Source organism: Lissotriton vulgaris, unplaced genomic scaffold (genome assembly GCF_964263255.1).
Source record: "Lissotriton vulgaris unplaced genomic scaffold, aLisVul1.2 SCAFFOLD_1931, whole genome shotgun sequence".
Lineage (NCBI taxonomy): Eukaryota > Metazoa > Chordata > Amphibia > Caudata > Salamandridae > Lissotriton > Lissotriton vulgaris.
This window is the reverse complement of record NW_028248650.1, coordinates 374233-390727: the sequence shown is the minus strand read 5'-3', so window position 1 is coordinate 390727 and position 16495 is coordinate 374233. Positions and strand designations below refer to the sequence as shown.

The following is a 16495-nucleotide window of genomic DNA, read 5'->3' as shown; positions in this document are numbered from 1 at the left end:
TGAGGAGAGCCAGGAGGCACGATGGTGCCAGCCTCAAGTTCTACAGCTGCCCAGCACTTAGTGGGCAGCTGCTTCGTTTAGGAACTCTTGCGCATTTCTTCTTTTGGCTGCCTGCGCAGCCTGCCCTGACATTTGGGACACAGGGCGTCATAGCCCCAGAGAGGCCAGTTGGCCTGGGGACAGCCACGGCTTGTGGCCTATGTGATTTCTGCGCATGTGTTTTTCCTGCACCTCTGAATGTATTTTTATGCATCATGTGTAATGTTTTTATTCCTATACCCCTAAATGTATGGTGATACTTAGGTGGTTGTTCTTCCTAGTACAGGTGTTGCTAGTGAGGTCCTGGTTCCCTGCGTGATTCTCCTAAGGTGGTTATGGTTGCGTAGGTGGTAATTAACTGTTACCAGTGATTACTGGTTGTGTGCTCTATGTTCTATTTTGTGCTACAGTGATTTTATATTCTATGCCTAAGTGCTAATTCTAACAAGTATTCTAGTTCTAAAAGTGCCTATTCCTGACAGTGGTCCATGTGGCCCTGTCCTGTACATATATCCCCTGTAAATTCTACCCGTGCCTGTTGGCACATTGTAAAGTGTGTGTTTTTTTCTAATGTGTTTGCTACAATACAAAGGCTATTTTTATACATAACCTTGTGTGGAGTTTCCTTTGTGGTGGGCCTTGGGTGTTGTTGCTGGGTGCGCGCGCAAACGCCTCACTTCCATAGCCTCCGAGTTTAGCCTTACTGCTTGTGTCACGTTACCAAGGGGGTGAGCAGGGGTTATCTTGGCGTGTAACTCCCTTGCCCTGACTTAGAGTGGTGGTCTCTGACTGACTTTGAAGAATTGGCTTGGTAGTTTGGTCTGCCCTGTTCCCATGATGCACTGGGCCAGGGACAGACTAATTTGCATATAGCCAGGTTCTGAGCTGGGATGGGGCAGTGAGCTAAATAACGGTGATGGATCAAGCCCTGATCTTTGCAGGGGCGTAACACAGGCCCCCGCAGCCCACGCAGTGCGGGGGGGCCCTCACACTGCAGGGGCCCCGAGGGCCCCTCAGCAAACGAAGACGGCTGCCGCTGCAAGCAAGCCTAAATTAAACAGTGTGCTCGCACGCCGCCACGGACGGTGACGGATCTATTTAAACATGAAATCACAGGGGGTTTAACAGGCCCCCGCAGGGGGCCCCCATGCTCCAGCTCCCAGGGGCCCCTTCACTCACTCCGGACTCGGCAGAGGAAGACAGCAAAACCCCTTACCAGGCGGCAGGCCTATTAAAACAGTGCACGCACGTCACCGGTGGTGACGGTCATATCACAGGCCGCAGGCCGCTATTTAACTATAGGGGCGTATTAACATAGGCCCCCGCAGGGGAGGGCACGCTCCTCGGCAGGGCCACCTCACTCTTGGCAGAGGACTGAGGAAGACGGCGACGCAGTAAGCAGCTGAAGGCTGAAGCATGGAAGCAGGCAAGCCTATAATAGTTACAGTGCGCAGCAGCCACGCACACCACGTACGGACGGTAACGGGTCTTGGCCTATATTCATTCATTAAGGTGCCGTGGTGCGCACGCCCTGCCGGCCTGCCGGCGCCTTTTTTACATTAATGAAATAGTTGGTAGTGGTACGCACTGCGCAGTACGGCCAGGAGGCGGGCCGGGTCTTCATAATTAAAATGCTGCAGTGCCGCGGTCTTCAGGGTGGGGGCGGGATTGGTGTCCAATGCTGCCAGTATTGTCATGCGCATGCGCATTGTAAATAAAACTGCGCGTTACATTAGTATTAGCTGTAGGGTGCGGCCGCCGTGGTAGTAGAAGATGAGTACTCCTACTAGCCCCTGCCTTGGCCTGGTGGCTAGCCTCGCTCAGTCGCCCTGTTCTTCTGCTGCCCGCCCTGCTCGCCTTCAAAATCAAAGCTGCAGGTCAACCAGGCCTAAAGGTGAGCGTCTCGAGTATGTCGTGCCCTGACTCTCGCCTGCTCAGGTAGGACTCGGAGGAATCGGTCGACTCGGATCTAATGATTAATATGAATGAATGAAGCCGGCTATGCATTTTCAAGCATACATTGTTGGTGGTATACAGAGGCGCAGAAGGGAGATGTCCGGCCCGGATCACAGTGTTAAGGAATATCCCTTAGCACTGGCACAGGGCTGGCTGGATATCAATGAGATTGGGGGGTGGGGTGAGGTGGGGATAGGTGTGGTGGGGAGGGGGGAGGTGTTTTGGGCAGAGCAACTAGTACCGGTAGTAGTGCTGAGCCTGAAACTGAAAGCAGTAAAGAGTAGGTAGACTTGGGAGGTGCCAGCAAAGCTTCAATGTTCCCCCTCAAGTGTCAAAGAGATAAAAGACCGGGAGCTTGGGTAGGAAACAGGGTGGGTCCCAGATAGCTGAGGGCCCGGCTGGTGGTAATTATCATTGCGCTAAATGTCAACTGGGTTACCCACTGGTATTATTTTCTTAATTCCATGTTCAGACCATGTCTTTGCTGTGCAGTTTATTGGCTTCATTCTTACGGTTCCTAGGTGAGCAAAACATAATTGCATCCATAGACTCATCACACAGCTACAAAATGCCTTTTGTAACACGAATCTTAACAGCCAGAACGACTTATGGTGGCAAGTAAAAGCCCTGAGCTGGAGCCATGGTGTGTCCTGCTGACATGAAGTAATTAGAAGTCACTTGTGGAACGTGTATTTTTTGCGGCTTTTGAAATAGACAAGTTGTAAGATTTGTTTTAAAATTTGTAGATTGCCAGTCCAAACTATAATTTACCCCATGCAAATAAATAACAATCTAGACACCTTCCTCTCTCTCCTCCATGTGTCTCACTTTTTTTGCTGCATTCCCTATCTTTCACCATTGCCCTGCCAATCCTCTTAGCTTGTACCTCCTTTACGTACAGTGCTCCTTTGCAGCTATGTTTGTGCTTCACAAGTGTGCAGAGAGAGCACAATGCACCCAAACTTGTACTGCTGAGAATTCGAACCATAGAAGCCCAGGCTGGGTGTCAAGTGGGCCCATGTCATCACAGGCTTGGCTGCCACATGGCCCCCGTGTCAATGTGACACCTTCTGCCAGTCATGGCTTTTAGGCTACCTCAATATGCGTTTTTGCACTTGAAGGTTCGTTTTCACATCATAAACATGAGCTTCAAAATCCCACAATGGAAACTGCTGATGTCTGAAAAGCCAGCCCTGGCTGAGTTTGTCACTCATGCCCAGGGACCAGTGGTGTAAAGCAAAATGACTGGGCCGCCATGCAAACTGTATTGCCTGGCCCCTGACATTACAAACCGTCCTGCCAGGTTTCCCAGGTCCATGCATCACTAGCTGCTCCATTCCAGGATTTTTCTTAACATTCTGGAACTTGAAGTCTTGTTTATTCCATTATAACTCAACATAAAAAAATATGCCAGCTGCGCAAAACATTGGTAAATGATTTATGACAAACCCTTAGTGGGTGTCTGCTGCACTTCAGATGAAGCTGGGACAGATGTACAGCTACGTAACAAGAGTGGGAGGGATAAAAGAGGGGTGGGGGCTCTTAAAGACAGAAAGAGGGGAAAGGAGAGAGCGGAATGGAAGGAAGGAGAGGTGGGGAGACGACAGGAGAGTAGAAGGGAAGGAGGAAAAAGCAAAAGGGAGTGATGGACAGAAGAAAGGGTGGTTGGGCAAAGTGGTATATGGTGGGCCGTGCTGCGGAGGGGGGCCCCCTCCATGTGCTTTGCAGGGGGGCCCCCTCAAGTTTCGTTACGCCACTGGATCTTTGGACTGGGTAAGAGTGGTCTGCTTAATTCAGACACTCTGTTCATCACCACCCCCTTTTCTGAATCGTTTTTGGCCACTATAGGTGTGGCAGGGTATACTCAGACATGAGTCCCTTGCTCACTGCTCCATCAGGATTCAAGCAAGCCGGGCCGACGACGGCTGAAATGCCAGAAACCGGTCCCCGGAAGCTTGTCTCCTTTCTGGTAAAGAATTGGCTTGGTAGTTTGGTCTGCCCTGTTCCCATGATGCACTGGGCCAGGGACAGACTAATTTGCATATAGCCAGGTTCTGAGCTGGGATGGGGCAGTGAGCTAAATAACGGTGATGGATCAAGCCCTGATCTTTGGACTGGGTAAGAGTGGTCTGCTTAATTCAGACACTCTGTTCATCACCACCCCCTTTTCTGAATCGTTTTTGGCCACTATAGGTGTGGTAGGGTATACTCAGACATGAGTCCCTTGCTCACTGCTCCATCAGGATTCAAGCAAGCCGGGCCGACGACGGCTGAAATGCCAGAAACCGGTCCCCGGAAGCTTGTCTCCTTTCTGGTGAAGAATTGGCTTGGTAGTTTGGTCTGCCCTGTTCCCATGATGCACTGGGCCAGGGACAGACTAATTTGCATATAGCCAGGTTCTGAGCTGGGATGGGGCAGTGAGCTAAATATCGGTGATGGATCAAGCCCTGATCTTTGGACTGGGTAAGAGTGGTCTGCTTAATTCAGACACTCTGTTCATCACCACCCCCTTTTCTGAATTGACTTTGGCGCAAGCCTTTGGCCAGCCAGAGATCCCATTTCTAACAATTATAATAAGCCAGACAGGATATCTGTCACGTTTTGATAATGCCTTGGTGTAGTTTGCAGAGTTTACCCCGCGGAACTCCATGAAGTGTCAGGGAAACTCTGCCGTACTCTGCAGACTTCCGCCAGTGTTAGAGTGTAAGTTGCACTTCTCATACTGATTTTTAGTGCCAGGAGTTTAACCCCCACTGTAAAATCAGCACGAACAGCACTACGCGTCGTGCCAGAGGGCACTGCTGCTTTCTGCTGCTCTAATTGATATTCTAATCTAATGGCAGCTTCATCAACAAGAATGGCAGATTTTAACACTTGAGTGATCGCGACCTGCCGTGACCTCCCGCAAGAGAAATCTCACCAGGAGGAGGTCTAGCATGTTATATTTTCTCACAAGCGCTCGTCACCTTACCGTTGGCGAACCGCTTCAGAAAAGAACTCGGTTCTGCATCGGGTTTTTTGGACCAACTCTGCACAGAGTGCGGAGTGGGCAAAACTTTGCGAGCTCCACCGGCAGAGCGGAATTCTTCACCCACCCCTAGTTTTGAGACAATAATCTGTTGGACAAACTCCTAACTAGGCCCTTTGTCTGCAATAAGTGTTGTAGAAGAAGTGAGATCCATGGCCGTGTGAGTATGAGGCAGTTATCTGACTTCTGATGAACCCCACAGAGTGAGTGTGCAGCCAGAGGGCAGTTGGGGGGCCGAAGGACATGAAATTAGGTCAACTTGAATATGAGAAATATGGAAAGCTAGAAATGCTGCATCACCTGTGGATAACTGACACCTCCTCCCGCTCTTCCAAATGCCCATCCGGTCACAAAGTGGCATCCTGGGCCCCAAACGAACAACGTCATGCCAGATGCCATGTAATGTTGGAAAAGGCGGGAAAAGAGTAATATGCCCACATCTGCTGCAGGGATATGTCAGGTAAATTATTGGTTGTGATGGATTCTCTATAAGTACTAAATGACTGATCTCGTTGAATATTAAATTATATGAATCAACGTCTGTTTGCCTTATCTGCGCTTATAATGTAAAGGACAGGCCTTACAGTGAACCCCTCACTCTGTTTGGCACAAAAGCCCTGGAAGGAGGTGCATCTACAGAACTTTATCTACTTTAGGAAGAACTAAAGACCTGCTTTTTAAAGTTGTCTTCCAAGGCCAGAACCAGGCTCTTTAATCTGCACTAGTTTCAGGGAGATGGACAGATGTTATAGCGATAGGAAACCCCACTCAACTCACAATAATGTTCCAATCTTCCAGGTTAGAAGAAACCAGAAATGCTTGAACCAAGGGAGCTGTTGAAAGTGTCGAAGGTGACTCATGAACAGCAAGGTAAAGACAGGAGTTGGTATGTGAGATGATCTTAAGTGAATAGGAAAGGAATAAGAAAAAGTGTGTGACTGGAGTTACTTTTGTTGTATACTGTGTAAAGAGTTACTGGACATTTTGCAACCCAGCCTCATCCATCTCTGTTTCTCAAATCTGGCAAGGGGGGTGCATGGGCGTTCCCGTGCAACCCCCATTGGTTTCTCACGCTAAACCCAATTTACCAAATACAGTAGATTCGGTTTAGTGTGAGAAATCTGCACCCTTTTAACCTAGGCGCAAGGAAGGAGAAATGCTTTAGTTTGTCCTTCCTTTTCTAACTTTGCATGCATGCTGCACTGTGCAACACGTATACAAAATGGGAAAATCTTTCCCTCATGTCTAGGTTTAGTATTTTTTACAGGAAGGGTGGACTTCCTGTACAAAACCTATGCTGGACTCTGACACACACACACCCTAGCGCTCTGGTGCTAAGGTTTGTGCATGGCGCAGGGCCACTGTAATCAGTGCTGGCGCAAGGGAAAGGGAAGGAGAGAGCCATATCTTTGAAAATATGGTGCTCTCCTGCTCCCTCCCTGTCGCGCAATGCAGCGTAGCCTCGCGCGGTGGGGCTGCGTTGCATTGCATGGAGATTTGGTAAATCTCCCCCAAAATGTCTTTTACAACCAGTTAAACATTGTGAATTCTCATTCCATTATGTTTCAATTTAGTAATGTTAAATATCTTTACATCCAGCAGAAAACAAGCCTTGAATATATGAAATGACCATCAAGAAAGAAGCTAATGCTGTAAATCTTCAATAATAGCAGAAATAATGAGCTACAGTATTCAGGAAATCATCAGCGCAGTCGGCGACAGAGGAACCAGCACACAAATTGACAGATCCCGGATGAAGCATCAAGGGCATTTCAGTGATTGTAAGAGCCTGAGCTGTGCTCCTCCATGCACAAGACGAGGAAATGACCTTAGGAAAATTAAGGAAACATCAATAACAAACCTCCTCCTGTATAAACAAGTGTCCAACACCAGCTTTGATCATGGGATCGGTATGATGTGATTACCGCAGTGCTCTGTTTTCTAAAATGAAGACGAGCCATCATTCCGTGCTCTAGGTGAATTGTAAACTCCTTCTGGACAAACCACAGCAACCAGAGAAGAGCACAACAGAGCGGAGCCGGAAAACTGATAGGTAAAGTAAAGAGGAGTTCTTCAATCTACAATACAACAGACTGTCTCAATTTGTACCGGCCAGAAGGAAAATACATCTTTACCCGCAAGCGTGCATAGCCATAATCCAATCTAAAGGCACAATCACCTACAAAGACACCTTCTACGTATTAGGAGTGTAGCAAATATTTGGTGGCTATTGCATTTTATTATTAAAACAGAAATCAAACGTGTAAAATACTGCACACATATAAAGTGTGTGAAAAAAAAAACCAAGTGCTTCATCAGTCATGTTGGCCCATCAGGAAATACAGTCATGGGATGTAGACAAATATATACCCGACCCACAGACACTAACCAAGAAAGAAGAATCATACACATACAGCGAGAGCTTTCGTTTGTCATCACTACTCAAGCTTAATCAGCACACGTACACAGGAGAAAAACCATTCAAGTGCAGTGAATGTGTCAAGAGTTTTAGTAGGTTATCAGAACTACAAAGTCACCAGGGAACACACACAGGGGAAAAGCCATTCAAGTGCAGTGAATGTGTGAAGTGCTTTAGTCACTTATCAAACCTCCAAATTCATCAGCGAACACACACAGGGGAAAAACCATTCAAGTGCAATGAATGTGTAAAGAGCTTGAGCCAGTTATCAAGCCTTCGAAGTCATCAGAGAACACACACCAGAGAAAAGCCATTCAAGTGCAGTGAATGTGTGAAGTGCTTTAGTCAGTTATCAGTGCTTCAAAGTCATCAGCGAACACACACAGGAGAAAAGCCATTCAAGTGCAGTGAATGTGTAAAGAGCTTTAGTCAGTTATCAGACCTCCAAATTCATCAGCGAACACACACAGGGGAAAAGCCATTCAAGTGCAATGAATGTGTAAAGAGCTTTAGTCAGTTAGCAAACCTTCAAAGTCATCAGCGAACACACACCGGAGAAAAGCCATTCAAGTGCAGTGAATGTGTAAAGAGCTTTAGTCGCTTATCAAACCTCAAAATTCATCAGCGAACACACACAGGGGAAAAACCATTCAAGTGCACTGAATGTGCAAAGTGCTTTAGTGAGTTATCAAGTTTTCGAAGACATCAGCGAACACACACAGGGGAAAAGCCATTCAAGTGCAGTGAATGTGTAAAGAGCTTTAGTCAGTCATCACACCTTCAATTTCATCAGCAAACACACACAGGGGAAAAGCCATTCAAGTGCAGTGAATGTGTAAAGAGCTTTAGTCACTTATCAAGCCTCCAAATTCATCAGCGAACACACACAGGGGAAAAGCCATTCAAGTGCAATGAATGTGTAAAGAGCTTTAGTCAGTTAACAAGCCTTCAAAGTCATCAGCGAACACACACCGGAGAAAAGCCATTCAAGTGCAGTGAATGTGTAAAGAGCTTTAGTTGCTTATCAAACCTCAAAATTCATCAGCGAACACACACAGGGGAAAAACCATTCAAGTGCACTGAATGTGCAAAGTGCTTTAGTGAGTTATCAAGTTTTCGAAGACATCAGCGAACACACACAGGGGAAAAGCCATTCAAGTGCAGTGAATGTGTAAAGAGCTTTAGTAGGTTATCACACCTTCAATTTCATCAGCAAACGCACACAAGAGAAAAGCAATTCAAGTGCAGTGAATGTGTAAAGAGCTTTAGTCACTTATCAGACCTACAAAGTCATCAGCGAACACACACAGGGGAAAAGCCATTCAAGTGCACTGAATGTGCAAAGTGCTTTAGTGAGTTATCAAGTTTTCGAAGACATCAGCGAACACACACAGGGGAAAAGCCATTCAAGTGCAGTGAATGTGTAAAGAGCTTTAGTAGGTTATCACACCTTCAATTTCATCAGCAAACACACACAAGAGAAAAGCGATTCAAGTGCAGTGAATGTGTAAAGAGCTTTAGTCACTTATCAGACCTACAAAGTCATCAGCGAACACACACAGGGGAAAAGCCATTCAAGTGCAGTGAATGTGTAAAGAGCTTTAGTCGGTCATCACACCTTCAAAGTCATCAGCGAACACACACAGGGGAAAAGCCATTCAAGTGCAGTGAATGTGTAAAGAGCTTTAGTCAGTCATCACACCTTCAAAGTCATCAGCGAACACACACAGGGGAAAAGCCATTCAAGTGCAGTGAATGTTTGAAGAGCTTTAGTCAGTTATCAAGCCTTCGAAGACATCATCGAACACACACAGGAGAAAAGCCATTCAAGTGCGGTGAATGTTTGAAGAGCTTTAGTCGGTTATCAAGCCTTCAAAGTCATCAGCACACTCACACAGGAGAAAAGCCATTCAAGTGCAGTGAATGTGTAAAGAGCTTTAGTCAGTCATCACACCTTCAATTTCATCAGCGAACACACACAGGGGAAAAGCCATTCAAGTGCAGTGAATGTTTGAAGAGCTTTAGTCAGTTATCATACCTTCAAAGTCATCAACGAACACACACAGGAGAAAAGCCATTCAAGTGCGGTGAATGTTTGAAGAGCTTTAGTCACTTATCACACCTTCAAAGTCATCAACGAACACACACAGGGGAAAAGCCATTCAAGTGCGGTGAATGTTTGAAGAGCTTTAGTCAGTCATCACACCTTCAATTTCATCAGCGAACACACACAGGGGAAAAGCCATTCAAGTGCAGTGAATGTTTGAAGAGCTTTAGTCACTTATCACACCTTCAAAGTCATCAACGAACACACACAGGGGAAAAGCCATTCAAGTGCGGTGAATGTTTGAAGAGCTTTAGTCAGTCATCACACCTTCAATTTCATCAGCGAACACACACAGGGGAAAAGCCATTCAAGTGCAGTGAATGTTTGAAGAGCTTTAGTCAGTTATCATACCTTCAAAGTCATCAAGGAACACACACAGGGGAAAAGCCATTCAAGTGCGGTGAATGTTTGAAGAGCTTTAGTCTGTTATCAGACCATCAAAGACATCTGCGAACACACACTGGGGAAAAGCCATTCAAGTGCAGTGAATGTGCAAAGTGCTTTAGTCAATTATCAAACTTTCAAAGACATAATCGAACACACATGGGGGAAAAACAATTTAAATGCAGTGAATGTGTGAAGAGCTATAGTCGATTATCAGACCTACAAAGTCATCAGCGAACACACACGGGGGAAAAATCCCTATCATTGTAGTGAATGTGACAGTAGTTTTCGCGACTCTTCAGCATAAAGGAATCATCAGCAGACTAACACAGGAGAAAAACAATTCAAGTGCAATGAATGTGTGAAGAGCATTTTTAATCGATTATCAGACCTACAAAGACATCAGCGAACACACATGGGAAAAGCCATACCATTGCAATGAATGTGTGAAGAGCTTTAGTCAATTATAAAACCCTCAAAGACACCAGCGAACACACACAGGAGAAACGCCATGTAAATGCAGTGAATGTGTGACGAGCTTCAGTCAATTATCAGACCTACAAAGACATCAGCGAACACACTCTGAGGAAAAACCATTCAAGTGCAGTGAATGTGTGATGAGCATTAGTCAGTTATCAGACCTACAAAGTCATCAGCGAACACACACGGGGAAAAACCTATAATTGTAGCTAATGTGACAGTAGTTTTCTCAGCTCTTCAGCATTAAGGTATCATCAGCGAACTCACACAGGAGAAAAACCATTCAAGTGCAATGAATGTGCAAAGTGCTTTAGTCGGTTATCACAACTTCTGAGTTATCAGCGAACACACACGGGGAAAAACCCCTATCATTGTAGTGAAAGTGACAGTTGTTTTCGCTTCTCTTCAGCATTAAGGTTTCATCAGCGAACTCACACAGGAGAAAAGCCATTTAAGTGCAATGAATGTGGGAAGAGCTTTAGTCGATTATCAGAGCTACAAAGTCATCATCGAACACACAGGGAGAAAACATAGAAGGGCGCTGAAAGTGTGAAGGGCTTTTGATAGAAGAACCGACTAGCAGTAAAGAAAAAAAACCGATAACAGTATTTGCAGAGTAATAAAAGTGTTTGTTTCCAGAGATTATTCACTTCCGTACACAACATGATACACCAGGATACACAGTGGGAAGCGAGCACAATGTGGATTAAAAGAAAAGAAACATTCTTGATTTTTATTTGATGAAGAAGAGATACAAAGAAAAAAGTTCAATCACACCTGATCACACTTCCTGTAAAAGCAACACTGAACAATACAGGGACTAACCACTGTATTTTCAGCTATCTTGTAGGATTAGTGATAAAATCTATAAACCCAACACACCCAAAGTAGGCATGTTGTCAGGGCTATGGAGATGGAAGCTTCATTGGTAAAATGTATGTATTACTATTAACAAATGCCACTGCAGTATATGTAATGAACTCAAGTGAAGCACAGGTGTTCAAGAAATAACCTATTTTTAGATATAACAGAGCATATACCTTGTTTTTAAGTAACGTTTGCTGCATCTTTTACACACTGTTTTTGGTTGATGGATCAGCTCGTGTCTCAGGTCTTATAACTAAGTGTGACCCATGGCTCCTCTCCGACTTGGCTCTCCCTATTCATTTTCGGCTGTGCCAAACTCTACTTTTTACCAGAATTGAGCCACTGTTAGCAGCAGACTCTGTTTGAAGAATGTGGTGAAATAGCGAAATTCCACATCAAAAGCATATATGTGCTAGGAAAATCTGTTGCACTCCGAGCAAATCGTCTTCCACACTGATTGTCCTTTGTCCTGAAATGTGCCTCAGGATTTGTCATATGAATGTCAGCAGTGACATTCATGAAGTTAAAGCTAACAGGAGTGTGTGGGAGATAGAGAGGGGGAAAGATACGGAGAGCGAGAGAGACAAAGAAAGGGGGTATAAAAGAAAAAGAAATGGAAGGAGGGGGAACGGCAGGTGATTTGTATTCAAATAGAAGAAGCAGCCGAAAACTTGTCAATGTGTGACATCACCATAGAAACGGGCTGAATACCTGTGAATTTATATAATTATTTTTAATATCTATAGACCCATGTCATTTAATAAACAGGGCACAAATAAGGAAAATAGTGAAGGAGCCCATTATCATATGCAAATCACAATGATGTCACAAGTAGTGACGTCACAAGAAGTGATATCAGGCCCTTTTTATAATTTTCACATGAAAGATCGACGGCCTGTTTTAAAAACAAAAAGTAAGAAACATAAAATATTGTAAAAAGAAGATTTTGGTATCAGTTTTTATACATGATGTGTTTTTCCCACTATCAGTTTGTAACTAAACTCGGAAATGACTGAAAGTGTAAATATTTTTAATCAGATATGTGGAACTTGTAACTTACATTTTTAAACAATTTTCAACGAATAAATCACAGGGGCTCTTAATTTGTGTTTGTTTCCTGACGTTCTTTATCCAGCCCCTAAGCACCAAAGTGTTTCACATTTACAGTGTATTAAGCAATAGAGGGGCTGATTTCTCTGTTCCTCTCATGCGCCACTCACACAAATAAATAAAGGGATCACTGCTACTGGGACAGACAGTTACAAACACTCTGAGGCCTGTGTCTGCAGATGCAAGAAACAAAGTAACAATTCCAAGTCGCAGGCTAAAGAGCTAGGTGGAACTGTGTCCCTTTTCAAGATAATAGTGGGGGGACCCCTTCAAACTGTGTCAACCCCCGACTTGTGCCGTGCTGAAAAAGCAATAGTGAATTTGAGTAATTTATGATGAATTTAAATGAGAGAAAGAGAAGAAGAGAGCGAGGTGCAGGACATATTGAAGAAAAAGAAAAAAGAGACACAAGATTTTACCCTGTTCTGTGTACAAGCACTTTACGTAAGCAAGTTGTGCTGTGCGTTGTGAACAGGCTCTCACCCCCTTTGTATGTAAATGAGCTTCTGTAACCAGACACCCCAGGCTCCCATCTCTTCTAGCGCGGATGATAATGTGAGCACTGTAAGGTGATCACAAACAAGGGCTCTACTGAGAAATAATTGGCTTCCAGGTCACACAGCTGTGGTTATGTAGTTCATTATTAGTTAATTTACTTTAATGTGCAGCAATTCTCCAGGTTACTTTTCTCAGTATATTGCTTTATATCGCTCTTTGCGTTCCATCAGTTAAAGGTGAGGTTCGATGTAGGATTTGTTGTTAGTGTTCCTAGACCAGGTCTCAATCCCTTTGTCCTCGATTTGTCGGCATGTGTTTTGTCCACACACTGGTCTAGGATGGACCTTCTCAAGGTAGAAGACACTGTAATAGGAATAATAAATCATATATATATGAAATTATATGTAAACAAATATGTGCCTTTTAGTTATCAGGCACCACCAGACTCACATCTACACATGGAATTGAGCACCGGACTAAAGTGACTCCTCCCTATACAAATATGTTCCATCAGTAATCGGGCTGATGGTTCCGCTGATGCTCACAGCAAATAAAGTTTCTGGGACTGTGCGCATTGGACAACATTTTAATTGTTGAAGTTTCACACAATGTCGCTGATGCGCTCAGCTTATAAGGTTTGTGGATATTGTGCACTGTAACCAGATCACTGAAGTTCAAACTAGGTCAAAACATAGTACGTACATAATGCAAAATGTGACTGCCCCTCCCTTCTTTTTGACATCTCCAGGAGTTCCTCCTCTCTTGTGAAAGAAGGTTTTCACACATTATGCTCGTGTCTTTGGCACTTCCTTAATTGCACAGAGGAAAGCCTCATGGTTAATGCATTGTTTTTGCTCTGAGGGACAAGAATTCTTTGAACACCTTCCTGAACTCTCTGATAGTGACTCTGCCACTCTTAATGAATATGAGATCTGCATCAGAAAGTTGGACTTGCACTATCTCCCCAAAGTGAGTACTGTCCTTGTACGATATCACTTTAAGAGAAGGATGCAAAGGCAGGATGAGTCAGTCAAACAGTACATAACTAACTTGCACAAATTGGCTTCCACGTTCAATTTTGGTGCAGCTTAGAGGAGCGGTTAAGATATCAGTTCATGTTGGGATGCGTACTCGACAAAACGAGAGACACCCTGTCGCAAAAAGAAAAGCCATTGCTTCAAGAAGTGCTGACCATATCTAAAAGTCACTAGTATTCAAGAGTGTGTGTTGATATTATGCGCAAAGGCAGTTCAGGTGAAAAAAAGAGTACATTGATGTCAAGGTGCTGGTGGATAGATTCGTTGAACCCAAATTGAGCACGACTTCAAAGCCCTTTAACACAAAGAATTTTCAGGTGAAGTGCTTCAGGTGTGGCAACCCTGGCCATATGGCCAACTTTAAAGACCGCCCAGGCTGGAAGGCCATGTGAAAAACTTGAGAGAGAAAAGGTCACGTCTCAAAAAGCTGCAGAACGGGCAACAAGCATACAAAAGTCATGGAAGTTGAACTTTATGAAGAAGAATTGGAAGGGATCAATATTCCCCCAGTCACAGGGAATGCTAGTGATGGCCCTCAGGAGCTATTTTTGATCAATGATGCTCCAATGAGCATGCTGTTTGACTCTGGGGCCAAGATAACTCTAGTCCCAAAAACATTTTATGAGCGTAATTTACTGGGCAAAGTCACCCTGTTGAAGCCAGACATTAGACCAATAGGTTAAGGTGGGGTGAATACTGAGTTGCTGGGTTATTTCTGGGGCACACTTGACTTCAAAGGGAGAGCCATGCCTGTTAAAATCTATGTCTTGATGAAAAGGGATTTAGTCAGTTATCAGTACTAAAACGTCATCATTGAACACACACGTGGAAAACCCTTATCATTGTAGTGAATGTGACAGTAGTTTTCGTGACTCTTCAGCATTAAGGGTTTATCAGCGAACTCACACAGGAGAAAAAACGTTCAAGTGCAATGAATGTGTAAAGATCTTTAGTCAGTTATCAGACCTAAAAAGTCATAATCTAACACACACGGGGGAAAAACCATTCAAGTGCAATGAATGTGTAAAGAGCTTTAGTCAGTTATCATACCTAAAAAGTCATAATCTAACACACACGGGGGAAAACCATTCAAGTGCAGTGAATGTGGGAAGAGCTTTAGCCAGCTATCAGACCTAAAAAGTCCTCAGCGAACACACACGGGGGAAAAACCTTATCATTGTAGTGAATGTGACAGTAGTTTCGCAACTCTTCAGCATTAAGGTATCATCAGCGAACTCACACAGGAGAAAAACCATTCAAGTGCAATGATTATGGGAAGAGCATTAGTCAATTTTCAATCCTACGAAAACATCAACAAACACACACAGGGGGAAAGCCACTCAAGTGCAATGAATGTGGGAAGAGCTTTCGTCGATTATCAAACCTCCAAACACATCAGCGAACACACAGAGGGGAAAAACCCTATCATTGCGGTGCTTGTGACAGTAGTTTTCGCTTCTCTTCAGTATTAAGGTATCATTAGCGAACTCACACAGGAGAAAAACCATTCAAGTGCAATGAATGTTGGAAGATCTTTAGTCGATTATCAGACCTACAAACACATCAGCAAATACACACAGGGGAAAACTATATTATTGCTGTGAATGTTTGAAGAGCTTTAGTCAGTTAACAACCCTACGAAAACATCAACAAACACACTCAAGGGTCGTGGACTTGGGTCAGCGGACTCGATAATTCTCGCTTTGGTGCCTATTCTAATCAGGGGTCCCACTCGGCAACTCTGGGCATTAGCTTGCCTAATCTCCACAACGGCCCCATCAACGCCGGGGATGCCTGGCTCCACCTTGGGGACTCCCAGCAGGGACCATCCCACAGGGAAAGCCAGGATGGGTTCCCCAGTGCTTTATACATCGCCAGGAAACCTACGGGTAGCAGTGCGCTTTACAAGCTCAAATACAGTTACATTTACAAAACCATTCAAATGCAGTGAATGTGCAAAGTGCTTTAGTCGGTTATCACACATTCAAAGTCGTCAGCGAACACACACAGGGGGAAAGCCACTCAAGTGCAATGAATGTGGGAAGAGCTTTAGTCGACGATCAGAGCTACAAAGTCATCAGCGAACACACAGGGGGAAAACATAGAAGGGCACTGAAAGTGAGAAGGGCTTTTGTCAATTTTCGATCCCACACAGCCCTCAGTGAATACACTCCTTCATTTAACTCACATGGAAATAATCCTAGAGATGCAGAGATTCCGGAAAGAATTTAAGAACATCAAAAATAATATTGACCCGTCTAAGGACATAGACAAGAGCAGAACAGTGCAGTTATAGTGAGAGGAATAAATTACGGAAAAAGATAAAATTCAAATTATGTATGACATTGAAATACCAATGATAGAAGACCTGAATAGCAGTAAAGAAGAAAAATAGATAACAGTATTTGCAGAATTATAAAAGTGTTTGTTTCCAGTGATTGTTCACTTCCGTACATATAGCAAAGTGACATGATGCACCAGGATACACAGTGGGAGACAAGCACAATGTGGATTAAAAGAAAAGAAACATTGTTGATTTTTATTTGGTGAAGAAGAGATACAAAGAAAAA

At 44.2% G+C, this 16495-nt stretch overlaps 1 protein-coding gene and 2 pseudogenes across 2 annotated transcripts in view; all 3 read left to right on the top strand.

Annotated features, from left to right (window-relative positions):
- LOC147663877 (uncharacterized) overlaps positions 1 to 10351 on the top strand; it is a 67942-nt gene extending 57591 nt beyond the window's left edge. Inside the window, exons 3-4 of one of the 2 annotated variants that reach the window (XM_086950134.1) lie at positions 6623 to 9935; positions 10021 to 10351. In XM_086950134.1, the coding sequence (XP_086806260.1) occupies positions 7345 to 9935; positions 10021 to 10129 (2700 nt within the window). In that variant the 5' untranslated portion in view covers positions 6623 to 7344 and the 3' untranslated portion in view covers positions 10130 to 10351. Of the gene's footprint in view, positions 1 to 6622 lie in introns of both variants that reach the window. The other variant, XM_086950133.1, reaches the window with a different exon arrangement.
- Positions 10289 to 11872, top strand: LOC147663876 (uncharacterized; annotated as a pseudogene).
- A 2511-nt stretch (positions 11873 to 14383) lies between these two features.
- Positions 14384 to 16030, top strand: LOC147663875 (uncharacterized; annotated as a pseudogene).
- The last annotated feature ends 465 nt before the right edge of the window (positions 16031 to 16495 follow it).